Source organism: Spea bombifrons, chromosome 8 (genome assembly GCF_027358695.1).
Source record: "Spea bombifrons isolate aSpeBom1 chromosome 8, aSpeBom1.2.pri, whole genome shotgun sequence".
NCBI lineage: Eukaryota > Metazoa > Chordata > Amphibia > Anura > Pelobatidae > Spea > Spea bombifrons.
In genome coordinates, this window is record NC_071094.1 from 25,275,543 (window position 1) to 25,299,883 (window position 24,341).

At 36.7% G+C, this 24,341-nt stretch overlaps 2 protein-coding genes across 2 annotated transcripts; both read left to right on the forward strand.

Annotated features, from left to right (window-relative positions):
- The first annotated feature begins 4,895 nt into the window (after positions 1-4,895).
- LOC128503840 (homeobox protein CHOX-CAD-like) lies at positions 4,896-9,551 on the forward strand. Its single transcript, XM_053474034.1, has 3 exons — positions 4,896-5,331; positions 8,940-9,085; positions 9,312-9,551. Exons 1-3 carry the CDS (start codon positions 4,896-4,898, stop codon positions 9,549-9,551), a joined length of 822 nt encoding a protein of 273 aa, XP_053330009.1.
- Positions 9,552-18,668: 9,117 nt separating this feature from the next.
- Positions 18,669-24,104, forward strand: LOC128503124 (homeobox protein CDX-4-like). The gene is made up of 3 exons (XM_053473145.1): positions 18,669-19,331; positions 23,122-23,267; positions 23,522-24,104. The coding sequence occupies exons 1-3, from the start codon at positions 18,905-18,907 to the stop codon at positions 23,726-23,728; spliced, it is 780 nt and encodes a 259-aa protein (XP_053329120.1). The 5' UTR covers positions 18,669-18,904; the 3' UTR covers positions 23,729-24,104.
- Positions 24,105-24,341: the final 237 nt, after the last annotated feature.

Sequence of the window (24,341 nt, forward strand, 5' to 3'; positions counted from 1 at the left end):
ACCGACACCTAAACACACAGGACAGGCTCTGCCACACTGACACCCAAACACAAACACCAGGACAGGCTCTGCCACACCGACACCCAAACACACACACACCAGGACAGGCTCTGCCACACCAACACACCCAAACAGACACACCAGGACAGGCTCTGCCACACCGATACCCTAACACACACTCCAGGACAGGCTCTGCCACACCAACAACCAAACACACATGCCACAATCCACAATTAAGCATAAAAACTGACACCCAAACACACACACACCAGGACCGCTCTGCCACACTGACACCCAAACACACACACCAGGACAGGCTCTGCCACACCGACACCCAAACACACACACCAGGACAGGCTCTGCCACACCGATACCCTAACACACACACCAGGATAGGCTCTGCCACACCAACAACCAAACACACATGCCACAATCCACAATTAAGCATAAAAAAAATATTTTCTACACTTCTTTGTCATTAACCCTTTTATATTTTTGCCCCTTGTGTATTAATGCCCAAGCCAAGCCCCCCTTTTGTATTGATTAATGTCCTCCCCCACAACCTTGTGTATCACCCCCATTGTGCATTTATGCCCCCACACCCTTGTGTATTGATTTATGTGATGCCTACCAGCCAACCCCCTCCCTTGTGTATTGATGCCCCCATCCCTTTGGTATTGGTTAATGTGATGCCCCCACTGCCATGTATATTACCCCCAGTCACCCCCCCCCCCCCGTTTATATAGATTTTGTAATGCCAAAACCCAGCTCCCCCACCCCTTAGTATTATTTAATGTTTAATGATGTCCCAAGGCAATTCCCCTACCTTGAATATAGGTCTCCTTTACTCTTACCTCTACTTTTTGCTTTTCTGATGTTTGCCAACACTCTTATTCCATATAACAGAAAAGGTCTTCTTATTTACTTCGGCCTTAAACAAAGGTGGAGGTTTCACTGTCCTTGGTAGACTGCACTACATACTTGGTAGAATATTTTTTTCAATCTGAGACTAATCTGATTCAGTCAAAAATTATAATTAGGATAGGCATATGCCTATCCCATATTAACCACCTGCTGGAAGGCTGTTCCACTTAAATACATCCTCTAACTGAAGTAAATCTTCCTTGCATTGTATCTACTGTAAGCCTCTGACGCAATAGTTTTAAATTGACATCTTATTCTAACACTTCTCCTCCTTTGGAAAGAACTTCCCTCCCTTTAAGTATTTAAATGTTTCCACAACACACCCTCTTTGTCTCTACTCCAAGTAACACATGTTAAGCTCTTTAAGTCTTTCCTGATATTTGAGCCCTCCTCTAAAGCACATTCACTATCCATTCTGCCCAAAGGTTGAGTGCAAGATTATGCCAGCCTGACACAGGCTGCCTGTTGCCACAATGTCCGCTAGGGGGCAGCAAATGCCTGCTTAATGAATGTGAGACCATATGAGACAAATGTCTGTATGTTTTTTGTTTGTTTTGTTTTAAAATATATGCCTTACTTTTATGAGACAATTGCCTTAACAATAAACACTTCTGATTTGGATTGTCAATAACGCTGTGTTTTAAGTAAGGGCTATTTATCTCTGTAGCCCTCATTAAACTTTAGTACAATCCATGCGGGAATACACACGCTTATGGCAGTAAATGTGTATTTAAGAGTGGTTTTACTTGAACTGTATATCAAAGCTTTTTATTGACATACGGTTAAACCAGAAATTTAGGAGTAATAAAAAAAGTTAGAATATAATCTAATCAATAAAAGTTGGACACCTTTTCTGTGTCTATGGTGAACCTATCAATGTATGCTTTCAGTCATGGAAATGTTCTGGCAAAAATTATGAATCATTAACTTTACTTGATTAAATCATTATTTCTGGGAGGGATTTGGACATTGAACACCACTAGGAATTATGCTTCCGCTGCTGTTTTTAGCTACAAACAGAGTAGGTTGAACGTACATCAACCTTAAGGGACCGACCATTATTATTAACTGGGACACATAACTAGAATGCACAACCCCAATAAACTGTGTCACATGTACGTAACAAATCAATTAAATGGGTTTGCTTGAAGGTTCCAGTCTTTGTCTCTTTTATAAGCAAAATTTGACAAGTTTACATCTATTTACTTAAGTTTGTGAATGTATATTACTAATTATATGCTCCTGTTCTTTTACAATACCATGTGCCTTTGTGTGTGTGTATGTGTGTGTGTGTGTGTGTGTGTGTGTGTGTGTGTGTATATAATATAAATTAGCAGCAGCTAAACATGGCACACATTGGGAAATCAAGATTGCTTATAATAATATACATGTATGGTGTTTTTTGTAGAATACGATTCCAGTTATTTTGATAGCAATTTCTTAAAAACCATATGGGAACAAATATGAGTTGCTTTTTCTGTAAATCATGAAAAAAATTTGAGTGAGAATGAGTTTTCCAAACTAAAGGGTACAGACTGTATTCAGGAAAAGGTTATATTGAAACCAATATGTGTTGAGTTTTTGTTTTCAGCTACTAATTTAGTATATTGTATCGACCACAGATCAATCTATCTATAATTAGATTTTAAAAATTGAAATTGTTATTTTGCATGAATAACCAGAATAAATGATCGTGTTTATATAAATGTATTTTATTCCTCCAATATTTTAAAAATAGTAACCAGAAGAAAAAAAAAGTCAATTTTATGCCATAATATGTACTCGTTACTAAGAACCATGTCACAAATGAACCCAAATATATGAATCACTTCTCTGTGGTGAAGGGACTAGTTTATTAAAAAGCAGTAGTAATAAATTCACCCATCATTCTTATTATACCCACCAATAAAAGACAAATTGCACTATGAATAAATCTTTCACTTTTAGCCAACAATCATTTGACCTTATTATCTATATCTTTACCAATTGTCCTTTTTATCAATGAAATAGTCAGTAAATTTATGAAATTTTGACACAGAAATATGTATAACAACTGAAAAATGTTGCAATACTCAGTAATTGTATTGACATTTCTACCACTTGGCATAATTATATCATCATTAAGTATTAAAGGATGGAAGTTAGCTAGCAGTAACGTGAAATCGCAGAACAAAAGAGACAGCAATGGTTTCCTTTCAGCCTAGATGACCATTATTTAAACACACGCTTGAAGCTACAGATCACAAGGGAAATAGTTTTGCCATGTTCTGCACTTCCAAAACAAATTGATATTTATTGGACTTGTGCATTCGGATTTGTATGAATTAAAATTTTAACTAAATTTACCAATTTCGTTAATCGTACAAGCGTCTGAAAATGAGGAGGGACTACCAAAGCAACAACTTTAGCGCCATCATATTCCACAGCACTGTACAATGGGTAAACAGGACATAACATATCAATTTGGGTCAATAGGACATAAGAAAGTGAGGTCACTATATGAAACAAACAGTGAGGCCTGCACTGCTCAAACAAGCTTGCAATCTAGGAGGTGGGTGTATTACACAAGAGTCACCAATGTTTTATAACAAACAAAAAAATGCACACAAAATGAGGGAATGTGTTGAGTATTTGAATCTAACAGAACACACAGGCACATAGTGAGGTACTTTCAGGATTATACAACCCAAAAGATTATCTTTTATTGAATACGATTTAGGTCCAACAAAACAGGACAGCTCTTTGGTAAGGTCACAAAGAGTCAAATCCAGAGAGATTGAACACAGGGCAGGTCAGAGAAAGTGTGAACTACACAGGGATTAGTAAAGCACAACATGCACTGACCCAGGTGAAAAACACAGTCAATGTGAGTCTGCACCTATAAGACCATATTACCCCATTAAATACACCCTGTTGTATTGTACAATGACTCGTTAAAAATGCATAGAGCGACAAAGTCTTTTGCCAAGACAACGTTCTACATGTGTGATGGCTTTTTTATAATTGTTTATCTCTAAATTATGAACATTATACACAGAGCGACATGACACAAAATGGTATAATTCCAATAACTCATAACATCTGCTGATGAATAGATCTTGATAAATAATAAAGCTTATAATATATTCCGCAGCTCCATGCAGTTTTATAATATGGGGTGGTTAACAAGTATGTAACAAACACACATACATTGACTTGGTCTAAAACGGAAACATTTTATAATATAAGTGTATATATCGTGTAAGATCCATACTATATGGAAATCTCCTCAGCCACCACCAAATCAAGGATTCTAATCAGATTATTTACAAATCATTGCTTAGTAATATTTGCACACAGGACAAAATCACTCTGCTAGGTCATAATTTGTGCGGATTTTGAATAAGGATGTTAAAAATGTTAAGACAGTGTTTAATAAAAAGTGTCTGTGGTTGGTTCTCTTACAGTTTTTTGTTATTTTATTACCCATATGGCCGGTGTATACTATAAGAAGCTTAGGGGTAAAGCTACAAGTCACATCTATTGATGCCAAATTAAGGTTTATTCAAGTTAATGGTAATGAATGTTTTGGGGGGGAGAATAATTTTGTGGCAGACGCAACATAAAGAAATTGGTCTGGTTTTGCTCAGGATACAGTAAAACAGTAGTCTAATGGAAGATGTGGGAAAGTTTACATTTAGGCTCCGGACAAAAAGGAAGCACTGAAAGTAGCAACAAGGTGATGATACTGGGATGTCCAGCCTTTCATTTGAATGCAAATGTATTTGGGGGGCAGGCAGTTATCTCTGACATCATACAGGGCCTTAGTAAACTGTTACTGCCAGCACCTTGTCACACCATTGTTAGTAATGTGAAGCAAAGAGACACCAAGGCTAGCAGGGGTCATTTATATGCCCAGTCTCAGATAGGGTGAAAGAAGGAGAGGTTGTCTTCACTGAGAAGAAGATGTTCGCTGAAGGACTGGCTCCATAATGAATATCTCATGTGGCCGCTACACTGCACATAAAGAAGCTAGCATGTATCCACTTTCTGTGAGATCCAACAACAACCATACTGGACAGAATTATGCACCAAGTCAATCATATTTCAATTATGTGGCTTATCACCATGTGCCGAACATGGAAAACCAAGGACAGTCTTGTGGAGTTTGGGGGTCTCAGTATGGATCACCTCGAGAGGACTGGAATTCTTACTCTGCTCCACCATCCAACCCATGTGCTGTACAATCCTCTGATTTATCACCTACCCAATATGCTTATAGCTCTCCTGGCTACAATTCTCCACATCCTGCTGGATCTGGGATTTTACATTCAGTGGATTCAAATCACACCACTGCCATTTCACCTATTAGTCAAAGCCAAAATTCCTTTGACTGGATGAGGAAAACTGTTCAATCTACCTCTACAGGTACGTGAAATGAGGGCCACAACATTATTTCCAGATGCATACCTAACTATGAATTTCTTAAAAATATATATTTTGTTTGTTAATTACTTTGTCCATCATTATACCTTACAGACCAAAACTGTCAAACATTTTTCTTCTCAGTGACAAACACAAAAACATGTAATTCTAAATGTTTTTCAGACTTGTGTGAAATGATCTATCATTCATATTGAACATGTACATTTACAGATATTAACCGTGACATAAACTAAAATACAATTGGCCAATGCAACCTCTTCTACAATGCCTGGTTCTTCTTTATATTAGAGGTGCTTAGTTTATTAATCCTATGCTTCTTCTACCTCCATTTCAAGACATGTTTAATTACCTAGAACCTTCCCCTGTTAAAGGCTACTGTTTTAAGTTTTCATACTTTTGATACCCAGCACAACTCCTGAAATGTTTCTGCATTCCCTTTCAAAATGTATTATGTTTCATATCATTGAAGAGTTCTCTCTGCCCTTACATTTGTATTTTTTACATCTATAATCATAGAAATAGCCCAAAACTGGTTTCTCTTTTAATTCTGAGAACTTTATTATCATATATCTAGATAAATAAATCATGAAAATGATACATTCAACATTAGCTTTTATTTAGTTATTCAAGTAAAATTTCTAGTATCAACATGAGTGTGGAGTTATAATTAATAATGTAGAAGCTAAAAATATTTTATAAATGAAAATAAAACAAACCCTCTATATTGAATGAAACAAATCGGAAATTAAAAAGAATTTTGATGTATTATTCATAGATTCCACAGTAATATATTTCTGTAAGAAACCTCAGATAGCAAAAGCATACAGAAAATAATAGCATTATATAAATTAAAAAATAATAATAGATCCCATCACTGTGATGTTGACACCCGAAGTCTTTTAAACGGGCTGTCACGCTGCATAAATGGGAATATACTTGTTTCAAAAAGATTTTCTGGAGAAATGCAGCTCGTTCTCGTACAATGTGAGATATACTTTGCCAAAATGATCCATCATGATATATATATATATATGATATTTGAATGAAAAGTCTTAATGCTAATGTGCCTTATTTATCATGTGATTTAGCTAAATGAAAATAACCCATTGAGAAATACTCTGGTTTCTTCCCGCCATTACGTGTGCCACTGCACTGGGTTTACCAATAATCCCACAGGGTGCATGAATCCATATTTTAAGCAGCGTGGCTTGCGTGTTGAATAGTTAAAAGCAGTGGATACAGTCAAACACCACTTCTTCTTTTAATGCAAATGCCGGTGTCTTTGTAAACCAGTTGTGAGGTCTCGGTTTTTTCCCCCGCTGGCCGCATTGTCTGTGGTTTTAAGGCCTATCTGTCATATTGAGGTAGCAGGCTTTTTCACACCTCTTTCCTTTTGCTTTGATATGCAGCTTTTGTCTTTCCATATCCCTCTATTCTCCCGAGGTTATACTGCAGGAACAGAGTGCCGATTTTCACAGCAAATAAAAAAGACTTTACCCTTTTATTGCCTTTGAACACTTGCCCTGTCTTTTATGACCAACATATACAATAATGCCTCACCTTTCGTTCCTGTGGAGGGACTAAGTTGTGTGGCAGTCTCTTGTCCTATTGGTACCTTTTTATAATCTTTATGTAATAATACAATTGAAGTTACTTCATTTGATTTGGGATTTATTTCACGCCCTTTCTTCCAATAATCTACCTTTTATAGACAAAAGTCATAAAGTTGGGGGTTGTGCATGGGAAGAATTGCTACATTGGCTCTACCTTACAATGGGCATAGAGAGAGGGACACAAAGGGCCTACAGGTTTTTGGAAATGATACAAAAGGACCCTTGAGTCTAACAGTACTGACAACGTGGGGAATGTGTCATAAATAAACAATAAGCAATTGACCCTTCTGGAAGGATATTTCCCACAGGATGGAAGTTGTTTTTGGTAAAAAAAAAAAAAAAACAACAACAGGAAACATAAAACGTTGGTTCATACCTCTAACTTTAATTACAATTCAAACCACTGCTCGATATCTCGCTCTGCTAAATGACTTTTTTTTTCTTATTACATGTTTCTTGTACCGAAATTATTACTGGTCACAAATGCTACTCATTGTTTGAGCTTGGGAATGGTTGGCGGATGTTTTTGTTTGTTTTAATCATCACTGAAAACAAACATAGGGCATAAAAGGTAATATCTCATTAAAGGGATTACGCCATAAACTAGGAAAAAGACCAATTAACAAATGAATCGCACATAAATAACACCTTTTTGTGGTGTTTCTGATACTCTGTTAGCTCCTCAGGGTTTCCTTAGTTGGATTAACTGTAACTGAGCCAACCCCACTCAATGTCATCAGCCGTGGGCTGCAAGTTCTATCATCCGTGGCCAGCCACTTTAGCCATGAACATGTTAAGATTAGTAGTACATGACATCTTAAACTTCCGGGTACAAATGGTAGAAGTGAACATTTATAGTAGGTATTGTGCTACGTGGCCCTGTCTGTGGTGGGCACTAAATTCCATTCCATTCCAAAAGCAACAGTAGCAGCATGGAAGTGTAACCACTTGCCGCAAAACCGGCAGAGGCTATAATAATATTTCTTCAAAAACATTGTTAACATAACCATTTAGTGTACGTTATTTATTTATTTATTATTTATTATTCATTTTTTATTAAGATAAGTGAAGACATTACAGTGGAAGTACGCTTTTCACCTTATTATATGGACTAGAACTATGCAACTTGAAAAACAAGCTTTACAGAATTGCATATAAACATAAGAGACATAAATGCATGTTATACCCACAATTAGGCGTCCGCAGTGACATTATTTAGCAGTTTTGCTACAAACACTTCAAGGATGGTCTCTAAAGCCCAAACATGTAAATATGGCTTCAAACAAATCACGGTGTAAATAGAATGCATGTAAAGTATGTCTGATTCAGTCCCTGCTGTCTCTCCTTATACTGGTATTTCTGGAACTGTTACCTTACTTTTTTCTACAAATAGGTCTCACTGTACTTCCCCTGACATGAAAGGGGATGTGAGCAATACTTTACGGCTCTTGCTTGTCCAAGTCGTTCATTGATAAGATCACCTTGTAGCTCCTTGTCTTCTTTTAGCTTTACATTAGCACCTCAATAGAATTTGGAGAACCAATTTAGTGATCTTTGTTCTTCTGTATGATTCCGAGCTCACATCAAAGAGAATTAGGAAGGATCAAAGGCAATAGAAACCTTGTGGTAAAGTACCACAAGTGGGTACTGTTTGTTTGTTATCTTCACAGTTTTGTTTAGGTTTGTTTCTTGGTTTTTGATTTTTTTTGGGGGGGGAGTTCTTTTTTTTCAGTCTACAATTCAAGAGTGGCACCTCCCACAAGCAGATCCATTTTATACATATTTATTTAACATTAAATATGTTTACAGTACTGAAAAAAAAACTAAAATCATAGTATCACATGTAAAACAAATGAAACGTTCCAATATGTTTAATATCTTCAGTTCCGCTAAACTGTAGAAATGCTACAATATGTACTAGTAAATGTCGTCGCTCATGTGAGCTGAGATGTAATGCTTCAATAACTTTTTTTGCAGGTAAAACAAGAACAAAGGAAAAATACCGTGTGGTTTATACTGATCATCAGAGGCTGGAGCTGGAGAAAGAATTTCATTACAGCAGATACATCACAATCAGAAGAAAAACCGAACTGGCTGCTAGCTTAAGACTTTCCGAGAGACAGGTATAATTAATATAATATTTCAAAATATCTTAATTCTATTTCAAATCATATTTTTGAAAAGTAGTGGAACTTGGGCTTTAGAAGTTGCACATTATGTAAGGTGGATGAGTATATCTGTTCCACTAAAGGCCCTTTGCCTTGTCTCCTAATATATAATTTAGGAAGATCTCCGCAAATACCATTTGATAAGGATCAGCTACTTCATGACTCTGGTTTCCTTTTGTAGGTAAAAATCTGGTTCCAGAATCGCAGAGCAAAAGAAAGGAAGCTCTTCAAAAAGAAGATGAATCAGTTTGATGGCGCAGGTTCTGGGCAAAGTGATTCGGGTTCGGCCAGTCCAAATCCAATCTGTGACTCTGTGGTACATACAGACATGCCAAGCTCTTTGTATCAACCACCACCTCTTGCACTCAATGGTCTGCAGCCCAATGGCATCTTACATCAGGTCACTATTGAAATAGACTAAAATCCTCAATAAACCATAACAAGCGGTACGATCTGCAGCTGATGCTGATGGAAATGAGATGCATCCCATGGAAAGACTTGTCTGATGCATTACCAACAGTGGAATGGGAGGAATACGGCACAAAGCAAATATATGCTACTTATGGCATGATCGGATTCCATGATGTAACAGAAATGCATTTCCGTTTTAACGCTTTTGGCTAACTGTCCTGTTTGTGTGTGTGTGAGAGACCACAGACAATTTATACTTGAATGAACTCAGAAGAAGCTCTAATTGTGTACATCTTCCCCTTCACATGCAAATTGCTCTTTTGTGTTTAAGGTAAAATCAAATGTTATGTATTGGTATTATGTCCGTTTTGTGTTTTTCTAGGATATATGTAGAAATTATAGTTGCTTCAAAGAAAATGGTAGTTACTTAAAAGAATGAAATACATTTATAGGACTAAAGTCAAAGTCAGTTTACTTAAACTCTTTGGATGCCAAGGATGTGCACCATATTTTTCAAGCTGCATGTTTTACACAGACCTTAAAGTTCAGCTTTGAGGAATTTTGGCAATTTATAATTAATTAAATTATTAATGACAGAGATATGTACAGCAGCCCATACTTTCTCAAATTGCTTTATCTAATAAAACTATTTTTTATTTGTATAAATGATATAAGATGGTCCCTCCTTGTCTAGCACTCAGCACACACTTTTCACTAATCCAGACCAAAAGGGTAAGTATCACACACCCTGCTGACTACAGACAGGTCAATGGGTCATCCATTGATCAGTGGAAACTTTGGTTATATCATTCATCTAATACGTTCATTTCAGATTAGTTGTATGAAAAGAAGAGGGACGGGCAGGTAGAGGGAAGCAAAGTGAAAGTTCTACTGCTTTCTTTTGAGTTTGGCAATATAGAAAGAACAGAAACTGGTTTTATGAACTTATAAGAATTCACACAAATAAAAGGTAAATGAATGAAGTGGACTAACGGTAACTTAAATGTTGAGCAGTTCATTCTGAAAGCAACAATGATGTAAGGACAAAGACGCTTGATCATTTTAATGGATGAAAAGGACTATCCATTTTGACAAAAGGAGGTAGCAAAATATGATATAGGAAGACTTGTTAGAAATGAAAAGCAAGTCAGGATATATTATGATACCAATTAAAGTAATATAAAAAAGGGTGTGTTTCAGGCTGATATTACTGATCTAGCTCCAAGAAAAGACATCTGATAACCTGGTAAAAGTTGAGTTAGTATAAATAGCAGTAGCTCACAGAAGGCTGTGTATCCTGAAAAAGAAGTTGTAACCTTTGTTTTGGAGAACTTTACACACCGTGTTGATATTATATGTATTTATCACCAAAAATTGTACTACAAAACCACAGACTATAGAATAAAAGGTTACCGCCACACGTAATAATAGTCTGTTGACAAATGAATGTGCATAAATCTGTAGAGATATAAAACCATGTTAGTCTATGGCAGTTTTTCTATAAATCAAGATATAGCTGACATGCGCCAATCTGACACAGAATTGCATGGGTATCCGCAGTTATTCTTTTTTGTGTTACATTTTATAATACAAGATGCAAAACATCTGTAGCCGCCAGGGTCAGTTCTAAATAGTTTTTATCACTAAGCCACTTATGCAATATGAAAGGACCAAAAAGTAGAAAAAAATATTTAACCTTTCTATGGAACTCTAGCTATTGAAAGTGAATGTGTAACGAGGTATACATTTAATCAGTTCCAAGCCTGTTATTTTATGAAAGTAAAGTAAGAGTTTACCTTGGTTCTCCAACAGTGGCAGCGCACAAAATCAACTATGTGGTCAGATACATACATGTGCTGTAAGGAGTCATGTGCAAAAAGAGACTAGCAAGAGATTTAGGATCGGTTGTTGATACAGTTAAGCAATATATTTTCTATTGTGCCAGGAAAACACACAAAGAGTTAAATTGAATATTGTACATCATACTTTATTTTTTTTCTAAATATAAACACATCATACAACAATAATTTTCAGTCCTTATATATTATATACATATTATATAAATGCTCATGCATGACACAATTTATTTGAGAACAAAAAATACAAATACAGGTAACTCAATTTATGGGTTTGGGAAGAACACTTTTTGAATGCACAGATAATTAATAAATCTGGATTACCTACGAATTCTCAATACAAACAATCTGTATAATATGTTTAACAATATTCTATAAGGTTCTCAATTATTACAACTGTAAGAAAGCTATGTAAATCATGATGATGTTATAAAACCCAAATTCTATATTTAGCTATCTTAAATTGGATCGCTTTAAATGTAATACTTTTTTGTTTGGTTTGGTAGCTGAGTTTCTATGTTAATGAAATTAAACTGTTATTTTGAGTATCCTTAATAAAGATGATGTATGTAAATATTGTGCAAATCAAAGCTGTATTTGCACAATGTTAAACAATAAGAAAATGTTAATATCCCGTGGATTGCTCCGACAAAAGCAGAAATAAGATTTTCCTATTTTATAAAGAAAAAAATAACACTTTTTATATAAGACTACAAACGGGGGATAGCCTAGGTGGATATTTAATAAATATCTAACAAATATATATCATCTATTAGGATACAGCTCCTGGCACACTATACAACCAGAGGTATGCGGACACCCCTCACAATTATTTGAGTTGAGGTGTTTCAGCCAAACCCATTGCTAAAAGGTATATAAAATCAAGCATATAGGCAGCTAGATCTGCCCCGGTCCACAGTAATCTAGGAGCCACAACAGCTCAACCACATTGTGGTAGACCATGCACACTCATAGAGTGCCTGTCCTGTGCTGCATCACTTACTACAGAGTTCGAAACAGCCTCTGGAAGCAAGATCAGCACAAACACTGTGCATCGGGAGCTTCATGAAATGGTTTCCATAGGCGAGCGGCTGCACACTATCCGAAGACCACTATGCCCAAAGCCAAGCATCGGCTGGAGTGGTGTAAAGCACATCGGCCCTGGAATCTGGAGCGGAGGAAAGTGTTCTCTGGCGTGACAAATCACGCTTTACTATAAAGAAGTCTGATGAACAAATCTGGTTTTGATGGATGCCAGTAGGACACTTACCGATTATATTTGTATATCAGTTTCTCTCTTATGGTTTAAGAAACATATGAAAATATCCTACTACCCTTTTAATACAATGCCCTGCGTAATAATGTTTGTTAGGGCCTTACTCTGGTAAATATCCCTCAAGCTATTTGTAAGTTCAGGTAAATCACTTTTAAGTTGGGTACCCCATAGTGGGCTCAGTACTGTGTAAATGTATACTGGAAATTGTGCTGGATTTTAGCCCTTAGCATTCTTTCAGTGAAAGGAAGCATTCTGATTCTGGAGCCAGGAATGACCAATGAGGCTTTGTTGGTATCCACTGTGAACCTGATCTTCATGTGATGACACAGCATGAGCTTCCTGTCCCTTGCTGACATCAATTGCCTAAATAATTTGTCAGTTGTGTTTGTATTGCCAATGTTGGTGAGTCCGATTATGTCCTAAGCCTTGTTGCATCACATGACATAGTTTGCAACCAGACACAGACTGGTCTTGGGACAAACCGGCCAAATGCCCTCCACATATCTTTGTTGCTGCTCATGTGGCAGATCCCATCAAAAGGTGTTTTGTAGTATGCGGCTGTGTGAATCCAGCCTGCCGCCAAAGTGTAAGCACAAAGCAAAGCATGTGTTAGAAACCCACCTTATACGTCTATCAAGACAGTAGCGGCAATACTGACTTCCCGTACTGCTTTGCAGTATTATTTGTGACCTATGAAGGTGTTACTTAGGTCAGAAAAATTGATTGATTTCCAGACTCCAACTCCCCGGAAGTAAAATAGTCCACTACTTCTAAACTAAAACAAAAAGGATACGCTATAGGTATTTTGATAACTTCATTTGGCGATGTTGTGAAGGTGTCCGTTAAGTGGTGCACAAAAGCTCTATAGAAATGCAACCAGAGGTTTGAGAGCTCATCTATTCTGATGAAAGGTTCCATGCTAAATCTGCTCTGTCCCCGCTGATCCAGCTTATAACACTGCACCTCCCTCTGTCTGGGTTCAAGTATGTTCTACGCCTAACAGACCCTCAGTAAAGGGAATGGTAATATATAACTACATAAGGAAGATAGAGGTGTCAATTAAATATAAATTAAACATTTACTTTGCTCCTTTGATCCGAACAATGGATGCATATCAACCAATTGCAGCATTATTATTATTAACTAAATGCAACTCCCCAAGCAAGCATTTAAACCAAGTCACTTGCTAGATCTATAAACTTTTTCTTTTGGTTCAAGATAGTCGTCGATAGCCACTAGTTGCTAGAACCACCTAGTCCTGTTGCCTTTAACTAAAGCAATGAATAAAAAATGTCTTAATAAATAAAAGGGACAGAGGTGGAACTTCAAAGTGGGACTGTTTGATGTGCTAATGTGTAAGATAAGCAGGTAGATACTGTCAATAACTCTTATCTTGCCATGATATCTATATCTTCAGATGGTTACAAAGTGTAGTAACCAAAGAGATACTCATTGATCTTTCTACGACTCTACACTATTTTAAAGATACCTATTCAGTGAGTGACACAGTAAAAAAAAAAAAAGAAACGACGCAATGTTATAATGCTTAAAATGGCTCTAAACGCAGTAAAGGGCGAATGTAAAACTTATTATGCAGTGAAAAATACTGGAAATGACTTTGCTTTGTGAATGATTTGGTAATATGAACACTTCTTCCTTTTGATATAAAGGGGTTCTGATTCTACACTTTCTGTTATTACTTTAAAATTGGAACTCAGTACAGGCAAGAACTTTAGTCACTTTGCCCGGCACGGCGTCAAAGTACCCCAATTTTGGCGAGTCCTATCTTATCCTGAAATGGAGCTGAATACGTGGGTTTGCACTGCTTTTTAACCTACCGAGTCTCTCCTACAATTTAAAGCCCTCTCTGGAGACCATTAATGAGGCAGCTATGTGGTAGGTGGTGTAAGTAACCCTAATGTCTGGTCGGAACTTGTAAATATACTCACAAATACCAAAAAGGATGCACAAAGTAAAAAGCATATTAATTCAGGGTGCTGATGAAATTCTGTACATATTGGTCATTTCAGCAGCACCCCAGAATCTGAGTTTATGAGCTTTTCAGGGTATTCTTTACATTTTGGATCTAAATATACAGTGCTTCTGATGTATGAAGAAATACTGGCAATGAAAACCTTGCACCTAAACAATGTATGCATGTAAACAATGTAATTATATCAGACCGATATCTTATCTGCAAATGTAAAACTGTACAAGTATTTCCAGGGAGGTTCCAGAAAGACAAACCACGTAGTTGAAGTGAAAAGGGGTTAAACTCTACCAGTTTCTTAGTGTCATAAGCGTTTGGACTATGGAATTTAGCCTAAGGTTAAAAAAGAGAGACTAGGCATTACATTTATGACTTTTAAGATCAATTTGATGATAACAGTGGTGTTCGTTATTATTTCTAATGAATACTTTTGCCATCGCAGTGCAGCGTAGGTTTTTTTTATTAAATTCATTGATGTAATAATAACGAACCAATCATATATAAATGGAAATAAAACAATTGTATTTATTGTGTATAGTGTGAACATTTAAACATGTTCATATGCTCCGATTTCCGAGTGAGTTATACAGTGTTGAGCTTTGGTTCACAAACTTAAAACGTTTGTGATATTGGGAAAGGTTACAATTTTCTTCTCTGGTAGAGCCAGCACAACAAAACAAAGCATTAAAGAACACCCAACCTCATTTTCTTAGTAGGGATGCCCATAGGCTTCAGTATATAAAACATACATGTTACAAGTTAAGAAGCTGAGTACGAGTACAGTTACAGTACTATCTATCTATCTATCTATCTATCTATCTATCTATCTATCTATCTATCTATCTAATCATACCCCTAGGATGCTTGTATAGGAACAGGCATATTATTTGTTTTATGCCTACCACAGTTCTCGAGAAAGTTTTTGTGTTTCTATTAGGATGTGTGAAATGAAATTTGTTTCACTGATACCTGCAGAAAAATATCTGACGATAGCTGCCTCTTTCATAAAATGTCAACTATTCTGATCGCGTCCGGGGCAAAGTCAGCTTTACAACATAGACTACAGCAGGTTTACCACTCTATATTTCATGAGCCGTGTGTGTTTATGCTCTTGATATGGCACTTTATATAGACAAGGAGACATAAAGAACACAGCGTTTATAAATAGGTTGCCCCATGCAATCCTTTTAAATAACTCAATAAGTTCCGTTTAGGAGATATTTCCACAAAGGTTCCTTGCTAGTGCAATAAACAGAAGTATGCATGAATTAGCCATCAGGGAAGATGGCTTTTAACCACTTAGCCCCATTCAGACTTGTTAATTGCCAGTTTTTGTCTTTTTGTGCCCTAGCAGGTGCAACAAGTTTAAACAAATGATTTTAGGAAGAAGGGAAGAGAGCAGAGGAAATCCTCATCTGCATTTTATTACTAAGATTTGAATACGCCTCTCATCAAATGCACAGAGTGTTAACGGAATACTGCTGTAAATGTAATAAAGATGTGCATGTAATACAAATGTTACAGTAGATATTGGTGTTATGATGTATTTTATAGGACAAACGAGTCCCCATATCCTCGTCTATACTGTACAGAAATACAGAAAAGAACGCCATGAGGTATCCAACAGCTAAACTCCTCTGGCAAAACTGAATTACAATAAAAGAAGCCACAAACTGGACTTTATCCAACTGGAAAGTCACCGGCATATTTGGTCTTTTACTTGATCCAACTGCTTATCATGATGCCAGGGAGAACCTAAAGGCTAAAAATACATCAGTTAAATGAAAGATATATTGTGTAGCAAGTCTACTAAAACAAATATAGTTTTGAGAATAAAAAGGGAGTAGATTCATGCAACTAGAACAATGCTCACATCCAACTGTTTTACTAGCTCTTTAAAAAATGGCACTTTCTAAGCAGATGGTATCTATATTATGTGTATTCAGACAAGGACAAGAGCCTCATAGTAAACTGACCCATTCTTTCCTTTGGTGTATTCATTTTGTCAATGACCCTTGTGCAGTGTCATGTTGATAACATCTTTGTATTCATGGGATAGGGATAATTTTTTCATGGGTCATGCAAAGAATATCATGATTTTACATGTACTGAACAATGTAGCGTGCACGTAATCAACTAAACATGGAAACGTGGACATTGAGAGCGGATACCGCGGACCGTGCTGAGCACCTCGTCAACCTTTATTTTCTAAAAGAGAATATCTGCTGGTTTTCTGATTGCCCACCGCGTGCAAGTTATCAACAAATGTCAAAGTAGGCATACGCATAGGTTCTGGTTCCAAGCACTTGCTTACCAAATTGACTCATAAATTGCAATTTATAATACCAGGAAATACCGTTTACCCAAAATAAAGAAATAAAATGTGTTATGTTTACCCCGTTTTAAGAATTGGTTCCAGATTCCCACTTCTTCCTCACACTGTACTATTCTTAATACCGCATAATTCAGGTGATTTCATGAGGTCCCCGAGAAGGCCATTCAGATGCACAAGCACCTTCATGGCTTGAGCCGCAGGGAACATAGGAGTGTGTCAACACGGACAGAGCTCAGCATGGGAATATATACGCAAGACTTGTAGACATCATTATCATTTACACCTATTTTACAGTGTTGCTTTACAAATAATTGGCAAGTACTTAATTCATTGATGTAACAACACTCATCCCCATTAAGAGGGTCACAAATTTTCTCTTAATGCTAAACAATTCCATTGATGAAGCTAACAGTTTGCGAGTGAAACGGGCATAGGACGGCATTTTTCGTTAGCGGGTATAAACATCAATTCCCTTTTATTCGGTCTCTCCCCCACCCTGCTACAATATCGATCTTTTTTATTTGGTCCAATAGCGTTGTTTTACTTTCCGTTTCTGTTTGTGGATTCGCTGTGACATAGCATGGTTATTTTCTTATAATCACCATATAGGATATATATATAAATATGATTAACTATTGTCAGTGATAGGTGAAATGGAGACCTGTATATTTTAACTCTTCAATTGCCACATATTGTTGGTCTGTTTTGTTTTGTCTCTTAGGGGAAAATAATAAAAAAAGATATTTACTTTAGCAGTTAGTTATTAAAAACAAAAACCGCAACAACAAACCTGGTGGCTTATAGTATAGTATTTTGATGTTCACATAAATGAAGTTATTACATAAGTGAGGGGTTGTCATGGTAGCCTTATTGTTTTTTTGGAATTGGTATAGTCGTGTTTGTCACTGGCACACTTATTTCAGTAAAAACAGCAGGGTTTTACTTAAATACCTGACCCGTTTACATTCAGCGGCTTGCCTTTCCTCGTCTATTGCAGGCATGGGGCTTGCATCCCCCAGCCACAAGGTTCAGGATTTAAGGTCACGAGGGCAGGGCCCCCTTCTCCACCTGTACCAGTATATGCACGATAATCTCTTTTTGTAATAGCGCTACAGAATCTGCTGGTGCTCCTTAAATAAAATATAATATTCATGGCCTCGGCCTATTAGCCCCAATGTTGATGTAGGGGAACAAAAAGAAGTAACCAGGCAGCTCAGCAGAGCGTTTCACACTAACAATGGTAAGAATGTTTATTATAAAAGAACAGTTATCTTAGTAAGCTGGCATGACCCTTTCTATAAATATAAACGGTAAAGCAGGGATAAAGGGAGTCTAAATGTGTTGAGTTGCATCAAATACGTATGTGTTTCCATTGTAATTTATGAAAAAGCGCTTATAATCAATAAAATGCTACTCAAATTTAAAGGTTTTTCTACTAACACAAATTAAATGTTTTTATTGGATGTACAATAGAAAAGAAACAACTATATTTGTTACAAAGGTATTGTTTTGTAGGCCAACAGCATACATTTTTGCCTCAAAATATCCAAGGATTCATATCGAAAGTGGTGTTTAACCCTACCCTGTCGTAAATTAAATTGCTTTCAGGGAGGGGACTTGAGACTAGGATGTCTAAACAGCTGTGGAAAAGGAAGCACTAGAAGCAAAAGCAAGGTGGAGTAGACTGCATACTTAACTTCCATTCCTATGCAAATGTCGCTTGGAGCCAAGCTTCACAAGACCTTTCATTGGAAAAGACAGCAGGTCAACAGGGTTTGAAATTTCATATTTTACAAAAGTCAGGTAAGACTTACAAGACGACTAAACCGAAGAAAAGATCTATCCTGGTAACGTTTGCTATAAAATGATGTCTTAACAAGCCATATGTTCTGAGGCTATACCGACAATGTACGTAAGTTACTTTGAGGATCAAGAAAACAACATGTATACGGGATCTAGGAAGTACCCTAACAGCAGTCTGCCAATGCAGGATTTCCCACCCGGCGCAGCCTACTCGGACTACATGGGATACCACGGCGCACAGACTATGGATAATCCGGGGCATTGTTCAGGGGTTTGGGGAGCGCCTTATGGGTATCCAAGAGAAGAAATGAATGGTTATGGCCCTGGACCCTCTACCACATGTTCACCAGCAGTATCTGGAATCTGTAATGGGCAGATGATGTATGAATCTCCGGACTATAGTACCATGCGGCACCCCGGACAAGGTGCCATGCCTCATGATTCAATAAATATAGTTCAAACACCTTCTAACAATCAAAGACACCAGTCCTATGACTGGATGAAGAAAACGGCTCTCACAAACCCGACGGGTAAGCTTATTCATTTATTTTTTAAGTTAACCAAATATTGCCTATTTATACCTTAAAGTTACACAGTATGCATGCTTTTTTTAAAATTTTATTTGTTAAATATTCAAAATGATACCATAAAGGGCTTTTAAATGTTAGGGGAAACGTACAACCGCCTGTCGCACTGAATATATATAAATATATATATAAATTCCTTGTATTTAATGTATGTGACCCTCATCAGTTAACTGTACATTGTTTATATATTATCTAAATTATACTTGTGCTAACGCTCAAATACAAGGAGCTAAGAACATGTTAAGTCTTAAACTTTTTACAATTCATTTTACAGTGATATATATATACACAGCTGCATCAATCTGCATCATAGTTTTTTCATTGGCTCAGAATATAGAAAAAAATAATATAACAAGTATAATTATATTTAAGTAAAGTATTTGGAGCAAGCTCTTGTGAAATGTGTTTGAGTGTTCTACATGTACCAAACTACAGAATGTTTGTAGCTCTTATACTTACTGTGAATTTGCTTTTTGAATTTAAGTGTATATTTAGGGTTCTTGGTTCATAGACTGCCCAGAATTACATAAAAAAATCAAAGATCATCAGCATAAAGACATTTAATTACACCTAATATCATACATTTTATAGGAAGCGACAGGTGAGTTCAGATTACAATTTGCGCTTATATTTAAACAATCCAAATATACAAACTAATGAAACTTCTACACGCGTCCACTGCACTGCTTATTGAAAACAAGAGATACCATTGCAATCCTGTTTAAATATTTGGTGTATTAACTTCATTCTATATTGTAAATTCTATGGACTGTCCATCCATTCAGTTTGGGCTTTGGCTTTAACTTCTTTTATTACGCCATAGTCTGTACTTTACCCACTTAATCCTGAACTTTGAAAAATGCTGCTTACATTGTTGGCTCTGGATAAATTACATTTTATATACATTTATCAGCGACGTTCTCATGAAAATCTGCATCGTAGCGTTTCAAATTTCCTTGGCCTATTAAAACTCCCGACCATTAAAATGATCAATACTTCCGTGCAAACAAGGAGCACTTAATAAGCAGTTGTTACGCCATCCAATTGACCCGTCATAAATGGCCTAGTAGTTTTTTGTCCAGCAGGCATAACAATGTGAATGTATTTGTGCAGATCATATTATATGACATCTCATTACATTTATTAATAGAGCGCCAGCAGATGCCATGGCGCACATCTTCCATGGCACTGTTCATTCGGAGTTTTTGTTAGGGAAGATCACAATTCTCATGATATAATAGATTAGCAGCTCTTGAGAATAACATGCCGTCAATTACAAATAAAAAAATACCAATACCAATAAGAACAGAAAAGAATGGATGCGTGCACAGAAATGATTAGATTTGGTACTGTGGTTGCACTCTTTGTGTTTTTTTTATATTTTCATGCCGTTAAAAGTCATTTTTTTCCCACTATTTTAACTTCTTTGACTTTCACGTGTTTGATTGTCCACTACTATTTCCCAAATGAGTGGCAAACTCCGCACCAAATAAAAGGCTTTGTGCTCAGCTTACTGTCTTCAGAAACCACACTCTCGTTTTCATGGTCATGTTATTTCTGAAGACTTTGGGCAATCCACCCCATCTTTTTAATGTTTTGTTTAAACCTTTAAGTGTCAGAGAGGTGTGAGCACCGAGTCTGTTTGTGATGTATGGTATTCTCATTGAAAACAATGGCACAGCCCTATACGGCTTGAATTACTGCAAACAGTAAGGAGTCTCGGCATTTTTAAATGTGAAAGCTAGCGACTTCTACAATAGAAACCTGCCCATCCACCAGGGGCCATAAAATATTTGAATTGATGTCTTGAGATTTTTACCAGTTATCATTGCCAAGCCTGTTGAGCAAGTTGCCAAGCATCTGTCCAGCTAGCTTTAAAATAATACCATATTAAAGACTGGTCGATCAGCTGTTTGTGTAATACAACTTTACTAGAAGCTGAAGCCAATAAACGTCTTATTTAACAGCTTGTAAATATGTCAATAAAAATGAATTACGCAGTCACAAATTGACTGCTTTGCCGTGTTATCGCTGAATATTTTGGCGTTAGTTTTCACACTCTGTGTTGGCTTTAAACTTTACCCATACATGAAATGACATCATTGTTTTGAATTATCATTGATTAATTCGCATTTCTATGTGGTCTATGAAGTGTATTTAATCGCCCATGTGTTAAAATATCAGAATGTGACAATTTCCAGAGAAACACACATACAGTTAACATGTAGTTTAATGTATATAGGGTCACATGGCATGACGGCTTCTTTATTTTTCACTTATTCCCTTCCTCTGAAGATGAAAGGAAGTCTTACATTTGTTTAGGGCTTGTACATACCAAACCAATTGGTTTGTGTTCCTGAATGAGAAAGGGGTTTGTGATAAGATCTCCTTGTAACTCCTTTGTACCTCTTGTGCTCCGTGTTAATACATCAAGGGGAGAAAAAAAAACTCTCCAAGCATATTTGTCTTACAGTTTGTCCAAAAACAGTTCCTGGGAACAAAATGAGGCAACCAATTTAGGAAGGTATTCTGGTAGGACAAGTACTGTATGCCGTATACACCGTTTGCAGTAGCTATAAGCCAGCATACCTTACATGCCATACGAGAAGGACTTTCTTATTGTAAAGAACAGTGCATTCAACGTGACTACTGGTGAAAACTGCCCAACAGTGCTTTAATATATACAATTATTTACAATAACTGAATGCAAGCTTATTCAGATTTTTATTCACTTTACCATCCAAAAAACTAAGATTTTTTTTACACAAATAAAAATATTAGGTTGTTTAACACAAATTAAACAAGAATCATGCTCTATTGATTTGTGTAAATCTTCTTCAGACGGACATGTTTATCTTTGAGACAATCACTTTAATTTCAAAAGTGTTCACTAAACAGTGGGTTTAAACATTTAGTCTCACCAATTTCAGTAGACATTGTAAAAGCTTGTAAGTCTCTCGTACAATAAAGCTGGACCTGGTCTTGTGTATAGCGTAGTTAAATATTTGAAGAATTCTAACCCATTTACTGACTTGATATGCAAAACCAGCTGGGCCCTTCTGACAGAATAATATACTAGATTTGTCACTGTTTCATCTCAACAGAACTCACTGTTTGCTGAACACATCTCGAAGTGAGACTCAAATAAATCAAAACAAGCTCATTTACCTTATGAATACAAAATGCTGTGAAATATTTAGTTAGTTGGTGAAATAAAATGCAATAACAGTCCACAGATACACTCTCAGCCCCGCTCAACGACTCTGACACAAAGTTAAAAACTCAGCCACTGGCCACCCCAAACCTACATGCCCCCATAATAACAAAAACAGTATTTTGAGCCAAACATTACTCTTAGCCACACATATATCACTCCTAGCCACATACAACACAAGCACAACTTACCTCTGTCAGGCAGCTGTCGGAAAGCACTTCCGCTTGCAGGTGATGCTATATGTGTGAAGTGACATCACATTACCTGACCCCACTGAGACCCCCACCCACCCCATATGCATGAAGTAAAACTGCTGGTGCTACACAGGGCAATAACAATACAAGCATCCAAAGTGCGGGAGATATTATATTGTTTCGTTTATTGTGCCTGTATAAACAAAATACATTCATAAATTTAGTGCAAGTCCTAGACATTAATGAATATTTATGTTAAATCTGATTTGAAATAGCTGAGAACAATTATGCAGAACATGAACTTTAATGTGTTTTTGATTATCAGGTAAGACCAGGACGAAGGAGAAATACAGGGTGGTATACACTGACCATCAGAGACTCGAGCTAGAGAAAGAATTCCTCTCCAACAGATATATCACTATACGAAGAAAGTCTGAAATTGCACTAAGTCTGGGACTTTCAGACAGACAGGTACGTGGATACGTATAGATACACTCGGGGGCAAATCGAATGCAAATACCAGTGTTAAATAAGGTATCCTTCTGTGTTATACCATTTCATATAAATTACTTAAATTTTATATATATATATATATATATATATTAACGTTAGAATTTCATACATATGTTTATCTGTTACGTTTGAATGTCTGTTATTTTTGCCCATTTTAGTTCAATATTTTCAAAACTGTTTTGATATATATATCTTGAATCCCATAATTCTAGGTTAAAATATGGTTCCAGAACCGACGAGCCAAGGAAAGGAAACTGATCAAGAAAATAGGACAGTTTGATGGAAGCATGGGTTCTGTGCAAAGTGACTCTGGATCAGTAAGCCCAGCGGATATGTCTGTGGGCTTATATTCTCAAGCACATGCGATAAACGCGATCCAGCCAATGGGTAACATGTCGCAAGTGGCTGTGTCTCAGTGAACTCCAAGACAAGTAACTTGGGAATCTGCTTTAAACTGAAGACAGTGCTAGAAATGAAACTGTGACTGGAGAGGATACTTAGCATGTGTTTATAAAACAGCCTAATCCATGGAATATGGAAGGACTTTTCTGATGATTCACTGGTGAGCTCATATGGAAACATAAGGTGTAACAAGCAGCGGGAACAATAAAGTGGACCCCGGGGAGCTGACGGGCACCTACTTATCAGAGTGGATTCCTTTCCGCTGGCCCACAATGAATGTGTTCATATGTCTTCCAGGCATTTACATGTACGTGATCCAAAAGCGAAGCTACAAAGGACTATGTTTGTATACAGATTTTTTTTTGCAATGACAATGTGTGAATGCAACAAAAATACTTAGAATAAACTGATAAAAAAAAGTTATTTGCATTTAAATGTTTCTACTAAAGGCATAACGAGCCAAAATAAAAAAGTGACAGGATTGTTGAATGTGAAGGCTCTCACTTTTCCCCAATGTTGCAAGCAACACTCACGGGATCTCACAAGCTACTGAATTCATATTTCAGAAGTATGTCTAAAATGCAGTGTGATATGTTTTATTCAACATTTGCCAATTACAGTAACAGCTAA